General features: G+C 33.9%; 1 protein-coding gene and 1 long non-coding RNA gene across 2 annotated transcripts; one reads left to right on the top strand and one right to left on the bottom strand.

Moving 5' to 3' along the window:
• The first annotated feature begins 1,904 nt into the window (after positions 1–1,904).
• On the top strand, positions 1,905–6,875 carry LOC142523144 (PHAF1 protein At3g51130-like). Its single transcript, XM_075626793.1, has 15 exons — positions 1,905–2,078; positions 3,210–3,373; positions 3,558–3,640; positions 3,964–4,038; positions 4,175–4,242; positions 4,321–4,426; positions 4,529–4,589; positions 4,688–4,854; positions 5,000–5,062; positions 5,894–5,941; positions 6,015–6,128; positions 6,213–6,312; positions 6,402–6,478; positions 6,561–6,665; positions 6,744–6,875. Exons 2-15 carry the CDS (start codon positions 3,280–3,282, stop codon positions 6,789–6,791), a joined length of 1,209 nt encoding a protein of 402 aa, XP_075482908.1. The 5' UTR covers positions 1,905–2,078; positions 3,210–3,279; the 3' UTR covers positions 6,792–6,875.
• Positions 6,876–7,474: 599 nt separating this feature from the next.
• On the bottom strand, positions 7,475–8,432 carry LOC142522136 (uncharacterized). Its single transcript, XR_012814389.1, has 3 exons — positions 8,197–8,432; positions 7,812–7,906; positions 7,475–7,669 (listed from the first exon to the last, which is right to left on the bottom strand). It is a non-coding gene; the product is annotated as an uncharacterized LOC142522136 (long non-coding RNA).
• Positions 8,433–16,644: the final 8,212 nt, after the last annotated feature.

Below are 16,644 nucleotides of genomic sequence, written 5' to 3'. Positions count from 1 at the left end.
TATTCTTATTAATTCGAAATATGACCCTTATGTGAACAACCCGAGCCATCTCCTTATTTACTCGAGCCATGGTCGAGCCACCTCGAGCCAAACCCGAGCCAACCCATCGAGGCACCCTATTGACCGACCGTGACCCATAGAACTTGACCCTAGCTCGCACAGAAGCCCTGCACCCGAGACTCACCAATCTACGCGTGAACCTTCACCTTCAATAAAACTCCTAGCAAACTAGGACTCCTCTAGCCACTTAACTAGCTATCACCTCAGACCATCACTGACCTTGGACCACGCCTAGACCCAGCCTAAGCCCAGCCCAGCCACTGAACCCAGCGCTGTGAGCCACCTTCAGCAAGAACAGCAGCCGCGCGCTACATGGTGCTCCCTCATGTTTTCCAAGAGCCCTCACCGAACCGAGCCACACCCCTGAGCCCAGCCCTCCTAACCTTCACTGGACCATCCTAAGTCACCGTCCAGACCACCTAGCCCAGCCCCAAACCGAGCCATGGGCCCCCCAGCTCGAGACTCACCTGATTGCTCATGGGGAAGAGTCCCAACTCTCGTGGACTCTTCCCTAACATTTCCCTCGAGTCCTAGCCATGCTAGGACTCTACCAGGCCCTCATCCCTGACCTCTCGAGCCCCAGTAAGGCTTGGCCGAGCCCACTTGCACCCATGCATAATAACCGAGCCCTAGACCCAAGTGCAACCCAACACAAAACCCTCGGTTTCTTCCTGCTTTTTCCCTCGGTTTTCCAACTTGTTTCCCTTTAAACTTTATCATGTTTTAACCATATTTCATCATGTATTGACAGCGTACTCGTTGGAAATCATGACGTGTTTCATATTTGCGTAAAAACATCATATTTTTGAAAATAAACGTTCTACCGTAAAAATATTCAAACACCTATAATTTTCATGCATAAACAATTAAATCATGCATATTATGATTTGTATGATGTTTTAAAAGAGTTTAGAAACACGTGCCTTTTGCATTTATAACGCTCGAATACGTGATCGTCGGCGAGGAAGGACGAACGGGCGACGAAGACTCCTAGCTTTTCTTTCCTTGTAAATTTCGAAATTAATGTATGTGATGGTGGGTGTATTTCGGCTGAATAAGGTGCTGAATTGTGGTGTTTTAAAAGCCTAGATAACCTATTTATAAATTAATCAACATGCAAATGAGCTTTGGTTTTAGACTTGCAAACTTAAGGGCAATTGGTCATACTTTAAATAAATAGACTGGGCTCAATAACACTTATTTAATTGAATAATAAAAGTTTTAAAAATTAATTTTCAAAAATAATCCACTTGATATTTTAAAAGTCCCTTGTTTTCCCAAAATCGACTTCTCGGAAAAAATCGATCTCGACTCATAAAATAATTCGAAATACAACATTTTAGAAAAATTAAATCATTTTTAATTATATTAAGAAGCCTTGCAATTATTTAATGAAAAAAATACTTTTTTCTTGGTCGTCTCCGATCTCTTTTCCCCTGCCTACTATCGAATATTTGGGTAAAATCCTTCGATTTCATGAAATCATGACATATAATCATTTAATCATGCAATCATACCTTTAATCATTTAATAAATATCATGCAATCATTTAAAATCAATTAAATAAACTAATTAAGCAATTAAAATAATTTGCATGCATGTGGTTTCCGTAGGTTGGTTTTTCGGACATTGTATTTATCTTATTAATTTAAATAATTGTATCAAAACCGAAATAATCGAACGAAATAACCGAACCATTTCGGTAGAAAATCGAACCGAACTGAACCGAAGAAAAATAGTTCGATTATCAGATTATATATTTGTAAAACCGAAAATCGAAAAAACCGAAATAAAAAATCGAAAATCAAACCAAATGACCGGAGAACACCCCTAGCTGAAATAATGATTTATGGGAGCAAAGTGAAATTTTACACTTTCCGGTAGACAATTGATTCTCTAACCTCCATTTTCTTCACCAGCACGCATCGCTCGCCCCTTGCTTCTCTCTCATACAAAGACTTGATTTACCGCTGAATCGTTGATTATTGCACAACGAATTCAGGGCGACGCATAGAATCGTAAGTTACAACTTTAATCACAGTGAGCGAAAAATTATCTGTAAAAAAATTTAAATTTTTTTTCTGTGTTGTTTATTTTGTTATCGCTTCCATTTTTTGCCATTAAATTTGAGCTTTGCAGGGAATCATGCTCTCGATTTTAGTCTGTAAACCTTTTATTTGGCCAACATCGTTATAGATGGTTCTGATTTGATTAACACAAAATAGATTCTAGGTTTGCTTATGGTATAAAACAAATTTCATAATGTGTAAGTGTGCGTCGTGGCGTGTGTGAATCGTGTTCTAAGTGCGGGTTAAGGTTTCTAAATTTTGGTGTTCATCCAAATCAATGGCAATTGTAGTTCGAATTAAGGTTTTTTTACTTTCTTTCCTTCTGCAATGGATTGGCTCAAACTAGGTATTGAATTATTGGAATCGAACTCGCTCGAATCAAGTTTCAAACAATTCAAATTGGACTTGGGCTCGAAATTCAGTTCTAACCCAGCTAGAGCAAAAATCAGTTATATTTTCAAATTTCGTATTGAATTCAAATATATTATTATCAATCAAGCTCGAACTCAAATTCCCTTATTTTTATAATATTGTTGTGGTTCGTTAACACCCCTGACTTGAAACTTTTAGATTAGTTATTTTTTTCAGTGAATTTGATTTGTTTGGGTTTATGATTTGTCTGAAATAAAATTTGAGAAGATATATTTTGTTTTTAACTGAACATTTGAGAAGAAATTTTCCGGTTTGTGTTATGTTTCTAACTAGGGCTATATATTCTAAATTTATGTTATGGGTTTTACAATTAAGTTATTTTTTTTGCATTCTTAAGCTTTCTTACTTGAATTAAGACCATATTCCATGACATTGTTGTTGATTAAATAAAAATACTTAGTCGTCATGATGAAGATGCCTACTCTTGTCTTTAAACTATTTATGTTTCATTTGAATTGAGTTTAGGAAAGTTTTGAACTAGGATTTTGATATTTTTCGAATAGATAGGCCAAGATCGTGTTCTATTTTACACCACCACCTTACATATTTTTTACCTTTTGATTTAATTAATTTTTGTATTTGGTTAAATTATCATTTTTATCAACGATGTTTTTCACATTAAATGGTACTGGTATGTACCTTATTTAGGTCACCCAAACACAATCCTGCTGTGACTCTTGTTCATCAAACTCCCCATTCATTTCCCATCAGAGCCAATATGCAGAGAAGTAGACGCAGGTGCAATGGCACCGCCATGGGCTCCATCGTACTCGATCTCCGTCCTGGTCTTGGCATCGGCCCTTTCTCTCTTGGTAATCATTTTTATCAATAATATTGTTGGCCCAGGAGTAAATTTTTGGGATTGGGGCACAGTCTAGTGTTTCTGTGCTCAGTTGAATTTTTTTCTATTCCAATCAACAAAAAATTCTCAATAACTTCTGCTTCAGTTACTCAGAAACCTCCATTTAAAAAAAGATTTACTGGTTCACGTGTCAGGAATGCCCATATCCGAAGCCTTTGCACAAATAGAGCAGCAACCCAATATTTATGACGTTGTGCACGTCAAGTATTATGATGAGGTTTGGCTATCTTGATTTAGATTTGAATTTATTCACACCTTTGCGTTCATGTGTCCTTCTATGTCTGTTTTCTTTTTTTCTTGTACTTATCAAATTTAGGACTATCATAGCTTTACAATACTCAAATAACAAGCCTAATGGCATAAAATCGACGAAATTCTTGCATTTATATTGTATGTTCTGAGTGTATGATCTTATCAAAATCATATCTGATGTCCGTTATAAAATTCAAAAGTTCTCAAGGAACTATATGTCTGCTGAACTGCCAGCATAATATCTTCTAAAATAGCAATGAAGCTCTTAGTTTTATCCCTGTTTTCCAGGATCCTTTGAGGCTTGACATTGTTATTAGCTTCCCCGATCATGGTTTCCACTTGAGATTTGATCCTTGGTCACAGGTAGTTTTCTCGAAGTTGATTATTTGTTTGTTCTTATTTTGGTTACTAAGTGGTTTTTGTGCTGTTGTTGTTAATATTTAAACATTTTACTAGTGATGAATTTAACATGCCTTTACTTTGTCGTTTAACCTATCAGAGGTTGCGTCTTGTTGAAATTTTTGATGTCAAACGTCTTCAAATGCGGTATGCCACTTCGTTGGTCGGGTATGGACTTGTGCCTAACTTTTATATTTCACCGTTCTTGTTTAACCAGTGTTGTTTGACATTCAAGTTTACTTCCAGTGGACCATCCACTCTTGCAACTTTTGTTGCTATCTATGCTCTTTTTGGGCCAACGTATCCTGGAATTTACGACAAAGACAGGGGTGTCTACACTTTATTTTACCCTGTACGTATGATTGATATCTGAACAGATCATATTTATTAGTTGTTTTCACATTTTGTTCTTCCAATTTTATCTCGTGACAATTTAAATATCTTGATTTTGTAGGGCTTGTCCTTTGCGTTCCCAATACCCTCACAATATGCAGAATGCTGTCATGATAGGGAAGGTATTCATTTTTATTTCTGTCTCTCTATTTATTTGGACGTATACCCCATGAACGACTCTAAATGGTTCTTCATTCTTGCTCCTCCACCAATTTGAAAGCTGGACTGCCTTTGGAGTTTCCAGATGGCACGACTCCAGTTACTTGCCGTGTCTCTATTTATGATGCTTCTACAGATAGTAAGGTTGGTGTTGGAGCATCAATGGTGAAGGCATGTGTACCTCCATTACCAGCTGACAGCCTCTACATGGAAGAAGTGCGAGTGAAGGCAAGCATTTTCTATTGTCATTTGCATTTCGTGGTTAATCTATTCGTAAGATGTGGAGTAACTGCTAGATGCAATTTATGTATGTCTCAGCTTACATTTGGCTTGCAGTTTGATGAAATGTACACTTCACATCTCTGTTTTGCAGTTAGGGGAAGAACTGTGGTTTTCAGTTGGTGGACAGCACATACCTTTTGGTGCATCACCACAGGTCTGACATTTTGAAACAAAAGCTACGCTGTCGATTGCCTGACTTGTCATTAACTTTCGACTTACTAACGCCATATCTTATAAACAATTCTTAGTCATTCATGTCCTTTGTTGCTACTGCTGATTCTTTTTATGGTTTATAATTCAAGCACGGCATGCCATTATCTTTTTAATATAGTGGACGCCAGAAAGGGAACCTCAATTTGATGGTGAACAGAAAAAAAAATTCAGGAAGAATGAGGTGTAGCACATCTTGACTAAGATATATGTTCAATGAAAATTGACTTGTTTTCTGCTAGAATTTGTTGTTCGTGCTGTGGTTTCTTATGTTGCTTTCATTTAAGCACTTTATCTCTTTGACTTGATCAAACTATAAAGCATTTCTTTGCTGTTTTCCATTCAGAGTTTGATAATTCCTTATGTTTCACATTTTGTTGTTGATTGTATTCTGTATGACTATGTTGGTACAGCAAACTGTTATAAATTGGTGTTCATCCAAATTTGTTTTAAAGACATGCTTTATTTAGTTAATTGATAAAAATAGATATGGGTTGCCTTTTATTTGTACATACAAGATGGCATTCGTTATATTTAGCAACCGACATTATCTATGTCATAAACTTTCAGTTACTCACTGGCATGACATCCTTGTCGCCAGTGGCATTAATACGTACATGCAAAGAAATTGACGCCAGAAGCTGATTCTCTTCTCTCTTAAATGGGCCTTTGTTTTGATATTTTTGTTTATATGAGATTATGTTGATGCCATTTTCATCTGCTTGCGGTCATCTGCAGATTGCATGTATATCATTCCTCTTCATTTCTTATACAGGATATTTGGACTGAATTAGGGCGCCCTTGTGGAATTCATCAAAAACAGGTAGTGTGATTTCATTTTCTGGTGAACATGACTGCTCTGTGTATCACGGTAAGTATATTTATATGTGATACAGGTGGACCAAATGGTGATTCATTCTGCTTCAGATCCTCGGCCCAGAACGACTCTATGCGGTGATTACTTCTACAATTATTTTACCCGTGGCATGGACATTTTATTTGATGGACACGTGAGTCTTTTCTTTATGTTTTTTTTCTCTACCAACTGCATGAACCTATGGATAAGACGCAAGAATGTTTTTGGCGATTTGCAGACTCATAAAATCAAAAAGTTTGTGTTGCACACCAACTATCCCGGGCATGCAGATTTCAATTCATACATGAAGTGCAACTTTGTGATACACAGCTCTGACTGTAGGTTCTGGTTGATAAATAAATTCAAATTTTTGGCTGTAAAGGAAAAGGATGAAACTAAGGTCTACATTTTTGTTTCATATTCTCAGTCAGTGGGTCGTTCGATCAGGATGTGAATGCATCGAAATGTGCTATCACACCCAGCACGCGGTGGGAGCAAGTTAAGGTTGATTACTTACTACAGTTTGTATTAAGTCGGACAGGATTACATTCGTTCAATTGAGTACTGTAAGTGCGATATTCTACAGGAAATTCTTGGTGATTGTGGTCGTGCTGCCATTCAAACTCAAGGCTCCACCAGTAATCCTTTTGGGTCTACCTTTGTATATGGATATCCACATGTTGCTTTCGAGGTACATCCCGTGTCTCGAACTTCATGGTGTTTCTGTGGCATTGTTAATGTTTTTTTCTCCTGATTCTAACGTCCGCAGGTGATGAAGAATGGTTATATCGCTACTGTAACTCTTTTTCAGTCCTAAGCATTGTACAGGTAGGTCGATCAGTCTTGTGATTGTAATTTGTAAACTCTATTTATTTGTCATTATCCTATAAAACTTTAGTCACTTGTGTCTACTCGTTCTTTCATTCTTCAAGTTTATTTTTGTTTTTAGTTCCTTATTTTTTAGCTCTAATTTCTTAAATCGGTTAAGGCCGGAAATTTATCGAATTCGAACTAACTTAAACTCTTTACTGGCCAACCGAACAGAATGATTTTCACCGAAAATGAACAGACCGAACCGATAAAAATCAGTTATTTCAAAAAATGAAATAATTGTTTCCTTTAAAAACAAAAAAAAAATTAGGTTCGCTTTTCAATTTTTTATATGTAATAATATAAAATTTCTTAAACGATTGAACATATGGATCAAATTTGTAGGTTTTTTTCCTTATCATATTTGAGTCATACCAAACTTTTAAAGGCAGGGTCTAAACAAATTTTATAACTCATACTTGAAGCTACCATACCAAGACAAGTACTATACGGTGTGTATCGGAGGAAGGTTTGAATTTTAAACCTTTCCTCCAAATCTATTAAATTCACTAAAAATATATATATGATCTTAAAATGTGGATTATGTGTACTCAATTGGAGAATAAGCCATACGTAACAGCCATGGATTTGGACCGAACATCAATCCATATAATATATATTATATTTTTCATAATCGTTATTTGTTACAAGGGTTGTTTTATTATTTCCAAAAAGGGCTAAATTAATAATTTGGGAAAGTTGAGGGGGTTAAAAGTTATTCTCCAAGCTCAGGTTGGGTGAACATCCCTCTGTGTCTTCCATTTCCCTTGACAAGGTCCAAATGGTACATTTTATCCCTCACCACATTCACCACCTCTGCTTGCTCTGCCAAAAATTAGTACATAAATCGATAAACTTTACCTATTTTAGATAATTGATTTTATCTGTCTAAAAAAAAAAAGAAGTTAATAAATACTATTACAGTGTTTATGACAACATTGTAATACAAAATACATGAATACGTTACCTTTGAGGAGCGTGGCTTGATGAAAGGTCATGGTGGCAGCAAAACCATGAATAACGTGGTAAGCGTAAATCAGCGCATCTTCCGCTGCCTTCTTACTTTATGTTCCCCAGACAATAGAAAATCAACGAAATTTTTGTTTTTAAATTTCACTTCAACAAATCAAATCATGCATAATTTTTTGAATATATGAATTTCGAAATCTTGGCTAGTCCCGAGTTTCATGTCTTGTCCGAAAAAAGTTTGATAAAATATCAGTAGGTTTCTTGTGAGAATGTCTCACGTATCTTTATCCTCTAATAAAAATATGTCTCATAAAATTGACTCGTGAGATTGTCTTGCAAGAGTTTTTGTGTAAAATATAATAGTAATGAGGACGGAAATTAACCTAGGAAACACGGAAGACAAGATTCTGAGGCAACGTTCCTTGGGGCATTCTCCTTTGGTTGTTGGTTCCGACAAATATACTATGTAGCTCCGTGGTTTATAACTCTCGGCCGGTGATGGAGAATGAGCTTCTGATTTTGCACTCAAAAATGCCAATTGAAACACAACAAACCAAATAAAATCACACCACCTTTCATATTCATAATTTTTTCTCCTACGAAAATGAATCAAAATTTGTATGTTACTTTCTTGTTTTCACCTTAAGCTGTTGCTCTAGGTATTTGTTCACTGAGATTTAATGATGTTTTTTTCTTGGTATTTTGTTGCATTAAATGAAAGGGGGGTTGTTTGGACTTTATGTTGCCTTAATGTTGGGTTTTTCTTTATTGCCATTTTGTTGTTGAGTTAACAGAGACGTTCCGTGAGAATTCAATGAGGGAAATGAAATTAATGAACCGAAATTCGGTTGAAATATATCGAGGGATTTAAACTTGGTGGTGAGTTAAATAAGGTTATTACAATATCGTTTCTTATTATATATACTAGTTTTAAGTCCTATTTTGGATCTTAGTCTTCCTATTTCAACAACCGAATATGTTGTTCAACATAAGCATCAATCCAAGACAATATATATTTTTGAGGAAAAATATATAGTTCCTACACTTTGCATCCAATAAGATACAAAAATGTAGGATCGATTCCTTCTCGTTTTATCAAAAATTATAGCTGATAGTAATAATATAATTTAAATATTTTGAACTATAGAACAAGTAGTTCAAACATCACGTTTCGATTATTTTGCTAAAAAATTCACAATTATTGCATCCTCACCAAAACATCTATTATATCGTCTAACATCTACTATATTTGATATATATATATATATACACACACACACACACACACACATATATATATATATATAACTCCAAACGAGTATCACGAGTAGAATAATTAGTTAACCAACATACTTCCAAACTTTAGTTAATTATTAGTTAGAACACAAACAACTCGGGAGAGACCACTGTCCAATTGCAGAATCTCATGCCACTGCCAAACCTTCTATCACGGGTACATGCATCATGGGTCTTTTTATAATAATAATTTATTATTTATCAAATTTGTTTTTATTTCCATGTCCAATATTCATAATATATTTTTGTTATACTTGTAGTAGGAAATACGTTAAATATCAAATTAGTGTACAAGATTCTTGTACAAATTAAAGTAACAATAATATTATAATATGCGCCTAGAAAATTTTATTTAAATTTTTTCCTACTTGATTCTGAATAAATAAGGATGATTTGTTTAACCCTATTTTGGACTCCGACTTGGGTTAGTTGTATCGATGTTCGATAGAGAGTAGATGAAATTTAATTTAAAAAAAAAAAAAAAAACTTGAATGAAACCATCCGAGCACTCATCAAACAATTAACGAGCGTAACATTTAATTGAATTAAAATTTTTATTACTTATAATAATAATAATTTAAAGATTAATAAATATGACTATTTACCCATCATTTTATTTATTCCTTTTTGTAGCGGCCGGTGGGTTGGGTACGTAGGACCCAAAACTACTTAAAGGCTGGATATGTTATCGATTCCATAGCCAGGATCTTGACGCTAACTACTCAATCTTACACCGCTATTTTCATTATTTTTTAACTTCATTTTTTTCCAAAACAAAGATAAACTAGTAATACTGAATATATAATCTCGATATTTTATCATGCTTCCATTTGTTTACAACTTTTTATTTATTTTTATTATCATTTGTCAACATATAATATTAGAGTAAGTGTCCAACTAGCCAACTTGTGGTTTGAGCTTTTGTAGACTCTTAGTTAAAAAGAATCTTTATTTTAATAATATTTTACGATTTATCCAATTATGACATTTACTTTATCTGTATACTCATGCAAGTTGTATAAATAAAATTCTTGAGTATGCAAAAAATATCATTAAGAAGTGTGTTGTATATTCTAAACAAGTTCTTATTTGAAGCAGCTGGATAAAATAAAGATAAAGTTCGCTTGAACTTGATACTATGATTTGTGATGTAAACGTCATGTTTCATTGGTAATGACATGAATATGTTCATTCACACAGAAGGGTGATCATATTATAATGCACTGAATAACTCTCCCTCAGATTGTCCAAATGGTTATCACTTATCGAGTTAAATGGTCCGCGATTATGGTTGTACACCATTAGTCATTTGACCCGGATAACGTAGAAGCTCTACGTACTAGTATGCACTTTGATCCGTTTACCAATTCTACTGAGGGTCATCAGGTGATGAGGTTGGATGCAACTCGTGTAAATTTTGAAAAGATTTTTCCTTAGTTGCACGTATTATATCACTATTATTACTAAAAAATACGTACGTCGTTATCGAATTCATATTCAACTCTCGATATACTAATGATTGCAGTTTCGATCGAGATATATGAGTTGAAGGGACTGTACTGTACGCTAACCATAACTTAATATTCTTGCTGACATTATCAGTTATATCTAGGGGATCATGAGGTGATACTACTAGACTCTTTACCATTATTCGATGGGTGCTATCAAACTTGAATTCTAACATTTTTGATCAAGGGGTTGGTGAAAAGAATATTTTACTTAGGGTAAGTCCGAAAAAGAATAAATGTTATTCTGAACAACAAGTTTAAGGAGTTGAATTTGACAATTTTAGTTTGATGAAAATCAAATATATTGCTTATAAAAGAGTTTATAAGTTGATTTCATATGTTGGAAGTTGTGAAAGTTAGCTCTGTTTTGATGAAAGAATTCACAAAACTGACAACTGCCAAAAATAGATCAATTGAAATTTTGGTCTTCAAAATTTTCAATTTTCATTGAATGAACAAGATTTGTACCATTGGTACATCGACGATGTCTGATCGTAAATCGGGGTTATAATGAGTTCACAATTATTTATTTAGTAAGTTTAAATTTATTAATTAAATAGTATTGTTAGTAGTGATTAATACTATACGTACATGATTCTCATGGAATATTTTAGAAAAGTCTAGAATTGATTAATTAATTTATTAACAATTAATTAAGAAATTAAATAATGATATGTCTATACATGTATGTATGTGTATATGTGAATGATCGGTTTTGAGATCTTTGAAGGTGCTTCAAACACAATATTCTCCATAAGTTGCAGTAGCTTGTGTTTTAAGAATACACCGATGAATTAAATCGAGTTTGGTTTTCAAACTATCAAAGAAGAATGACCCACTCAAAATTTTTGGTGTTTCGTGCGATTGAGCAAGTCTCCCCCACTTGCTCTACATATTTTTATTTTTTGGTTATTTCGCAGATGTAGTGAATGAAATTAACCCTATTAATAATAGACAATGTTTCATCAGATTTTTACAAAATTGATTTTACACGATAATATTTCATCATTTGATCAGTAGGCACGGGTTTTTAAAAACGATTTTATGTCTATATATATATTAGGTGATATATCTTGTTAACTAAATCTGGAAATAGAGGACAGATCCAAGAATTTCGACGATTATTGCTATGGTTTGATTTTAGTATGAGAGTTTCGTGTCTAATACATTTTAGAAATTAAAAAAAAAAGATAATGTTAACAAATTTATAGAAATGACATTTTTCACGTCCCGAGCCCGGACCCACGTCTGCATGACTGCACAATGAGCTCTATAAGAACTACTTCGTATTCATCATCGTTTTACAAAAATGAGTAACCCAATTTGCTATAAAAGTCAATTGTAAACCCATTATAAAATTATTTTAAATCTTTAATTTTTAGACAAAGGTATCACAACATTCACATGTCCCTCTTTTTCTTTTTCTTTTTGCATACGATTAATCGATTGATTTTATTCCAGAAATTTTGATATGAGCAGCTAGCTAGTTAAATTACTATTTTTTAAATATACTACTGTGCATTATGTATTTAGCTAAAAGTTTGAATTATGGCGCAGTATCTCTAAGTTCTAAAATACACATAATTGCATGCAGTTCCCTGAACAAAAATATTTTAAAATAGTTAAAACTCAAAATATGATAATTCTATCCGTTTAAAACTAATATGAGATGAAAATATATCTGAAGTTTTTTATACCATATGTTATAATTACATACCAATATGACAGTAACATGTTTGTGTGTGATGACCAAAATTACATAAGAATAATAATAAAAATAGAAAAAAAAAAACGATAATGCAATTGGAAGCAAAAAAGAACAAGAAAGCGTGTGCGAATCAAACTATCAAAGGAGAATGACCCACTCAAAATTTTTTGGTTATTTCGTGCGATAATCGAAATAACCATTCGCTAAGAAAACTGAACAATTTAAAGCTTTTAGCTTGTGTATAAACTGAAAAACTGAAATAAGGGGGATCAGTTCGGGCTTGTATCAGTTCAGTTTTGGGAAGATCCTAACTGATATCAGCTGCACTTATGAAATCATTTTTAAAACAATAGTTAATCAGTTAAGGACACAAGATATGTTTATGGATGTTCGGAGACTTCAACTGTTCCTATGTCACCCTTCCTACCACCTCGGATAGGATTCACTAGAAGACTTTGATTCATACAACTCTTTGTACAAACCCAGTCCAGAAGGGCAGCACCCAACTAGAACTCCTAACACTCAAGATTGTAGGTAGCACCTTACAATCTACATATTGTTTAACGTATTTATGCTAAGACTACAAACACATTGTTTTACGTCTTTGTGTGAAGACTCACTCAGCTAAACAATAAGCTCAACTCTCTGTATATGTGAGAGATTATGTGTGAGAACTGATCTAATCAATACAACACGAAGGTGTTCTCACACAACTTGGTTAACTGCTTCTAGTAAGCTGATATGTTATGAGCATGCCCTCAGTTTTCTTCACACACTAGTATTTAGTTGTGATTCTGCTACTTCTTGTTATCTTCAATGATATTTGATCTGGTATTTATAGGCACTCAGCTGACTGTACATGAAGACTCAATAATAATGCATGTTGCATTTGCATGTGCTTCCTTAGGACATGTCTTGTCATTCTAACAACAGTTCTGAAGCTTTTCTCTTTTCAGCTTTGCTGTAACGTCCATTATTGTAACTTGATATGTGAGGTAGCTTGTAACTTGTACCTTGAATATTCGCGTTTAGCTGGATTCCATTAAATAGTATTGTCGTGAAATGCGAACAGATCAGTTACAACTGGTGATTTTGATTGGTCTGGTGAACTGGTTCTCTGAACTGGCCTGGTGAAATCAGCTGTATCAGTATTTTTGTTCAGCTGGGTTCTTCATCGGTTGAGCTCTTCGTCAGCTGGCCAGGCTTCTGAATGTCTACGGCTGAACCACCTATCAACTAGACAATCAGTTGAACTATTCTTTGATATATTAGTCGGACTAGTTCAGATTTGAAAATCAGTCGGTGCTTTCAGTTGGCGTCTCGAAAACTTCAGTTTTTGGCTTTGGGAACTGATCAGTTTGTGACCCGATCAGTTCTAGCTTTCTGCCTAGATAAATTTGTTAAAAACAAAATAATAAGTTTTATTAACATCAAAATCAAGATTGCAAACATGAAATGTTCTAACAATATGTTTGCATAGATGTATGGAGATATATATCATGCATTATCAAAAGTTGACTTTGCATGATACATATAAGCATGGATATTTTAATCAATCAGTCAAAATAGGAATCCTGATGAGATTAAGATTATGAATCCAAATATGAGCGAGATTACTGATGAGATCATGAATCAAAACTTATAAATATTTCATTGAAGGACATATGAAACATCACAAGTTTTACACACAGATTTTGGTAGACAAAATTTTCCCATCATTCTCTCTTCAAAATTTCCATCCACTTGAGATTTTATAAGAAAAATTCCATGATCACTTCCGCGGCTATCATTGCCGCAAAATCTCTCAAATTTTAGTGACATAGTATTGGCACAAAATTGTTTAAGATCTCTAGTATGATCAAAACAAGGAATCTAATCTTTGATCGTAGATCTGATTATACGGTCAAAGGAGAGATCCGCTCGTAAGAATTTACAAGAAGTATTATATCTACTTAAAAATCGAAATGTTCGGAGCCGACGTTAAATACATATAGGTAAATAAACTAAAACACCTTATGAATATTATAAGTCATACGACATCCAAAGATGATTTCGAACGCTGATACTAAAATTTTAAACTTCATTGTGTCGTGGGTAAGAAAAAACAGTACTCTAACCTACTGCCCGCCAAATTATACATAAACTTGGCTAAGGTACACTTAGGTGGGTTCATAAAATATGTCTAGATACAATTTTAGTGTACGACCGAAGACTCTAAAAAGGTAAGTAATGCGAGGAATATAATGTATGATGTAATGCGTGCAATATTTCTTGACTTTGAGTCACGTACGTCCATCCAACCCCGCCTAATAAATTAGTAATGTATATTTTATCTGTATTATTAATAGCAATTATAAAAATACCTACTTCCCTTCATTATACGGGAAATAGTGAAAAATCCACGTCACAATCTTATACGTAACCTTAGTACTTATATAAATCAATATCCATGCTTTTATTATGATTCGTATTAGTTTTCTTCTGATTTTTTTTTATTTATTATTTATATACCACTTGTCAAGATACTCGTTTTTTAATTTATTTTTTTATTTATCGAAAATTGTATCTGTCATCATATATATATATATATATATATATATATTTATTTTGTGATTTTGACATTTGATTTTATTAAAATTCAGTCTTAGTTTCTCTTTTTATATAAAAAAACTATAGATACTAAGAATGCAGTTTTTCCTCCTCTGTATTCGTAAATGCAATCATTTGATGGGAGTTTTATTATAAAAATATGATATAGAAATCACAACTTTATGTTTAAAAAAAAAATAAAAAATCACAACTTTATTTACTTCGTTTATTATTATTATTTTTTAAAAAGGATATATTTCCATAACACTCCTCCATATTTATACTGCCCACACCACAACAGCAGCACTAAAGTAGCACACATTAAAGAAACTTGATTAAGCCTCTCAATATATATCAACAATGGCTCCAACTCCTACAAGATTCAACTACAACGTCCAAATCAACTCCGATGAGTCCGAAGAAGATGTCGACGGAACCCCTTACGCCACTCCAACGTTCCGGCCACTGTCGGCGGCTCGCCCGACTCATACTCCATCATACACAGAATTCAGTAGTACCACCACTGCTCCATATACCAGTTCTCTCCATTTCAATGGAATCCCATTTTCTTGGGAGAAGATACCTGGAATCCCCAAGTACCAAGAATCCCACAAGAAATCAACATCGACGAGGAGCTTCCTCCCTCTGCCGCCGGCAGCGAACTCCGCCTCCGCCGCCGTCACGAAAAAGGATCCATTTCTCGTGGCACTCGTGGAATGTTCCAAGGACAAGGATCATCTTGATCATGTCTGGAAGAGCACAAGCTCCAAGAATTTCATTACAAGGGCTTTGAGCGACAGGTTCGGATTCATAAGCTTGTATGGTTCTTGCAAGAGAGGCTGCGCGGTGTCGGAATCGGCCATTGTTTATCTGCCAAGATCAGCAACCCCTCATTATCTCTTCAACCGCCGCTCGAGCTGATCAGGATCATTAAGGGTAATTAATCAAATGAACTTGGTGTTTTACGTGATTATATGTCAGTTGAAATGTTAAAAATATATATATATATATATATATATATATAACCAGCTCAATATAGATCGAATAAAAACATGTTTTCTTTAGCATTCTCGGTGGATTTTGTCCTTTGTAATTTGTATGTTGAAAGGTTTTTATGTATTAATGTAGGAGAAACAAGTACCACTTGTCCTAACTCAAAGTGATGATGTGTAGTAAATATATAATAATTTATTAATCCTTTTTATTCCAATATATATAGTCAGAAACATTGTTAATTTATATATATATATATATATGTATATATGTATATATGTGAACCTGTAATTAGGAAAATAGTTTTTTAATTTGTATATTTTTTGGTTTTGGTCTATTACTATTTCGTCTTTCGGAAAATATTGACGTATACGGTATCATGTCAGCAATTAGACATTTAAAATTTGAAAATTTAATGATAAAAAAATCAAAATGAGACAAGTTAATCGATCAAAAACATTATTTTTCTTTCTGTCTTCATTCTGACCATTCGTAATATATTGCAAAAAAATTTTATTCCTTTCTGGATTAATATGTGATATAGTAGCATGTGAAGTTATTAGGAAGAGTGTTCATGTGTGAGACTTGTAGTTGGGTTGAGTGCATATCAGAACTCTTTGTACGAACAGGGCATGTGCTCACTGCAATTAATTTGAAGGAAAATTAATAATATATATTTTCTTATATTTTACTTAAATATTTTTTAGGAATATCAATAAAAGTAAGTTTTTTAATTT

This window comes from Primulina tabacum, chromosome 13, assembly GCF_025594145.1.
Source record: "Primulina tabacum isolate GXHZ01 chromosome 13, ASM2559414v2, whole genome shotgun sequence".
In the NCBI taxonomy this organism is placed as follows: Eukaryota; Viridiplantae; Streptophyta; class Magnoliopsida; order Lamiales; family Gesneriaceae; genus Primulina; species Primulina tabacum.
Note: the sequence above shows the minus strand (reverse complement) of the source record. Positions and strands in the feature narration are given on the sequence as shown.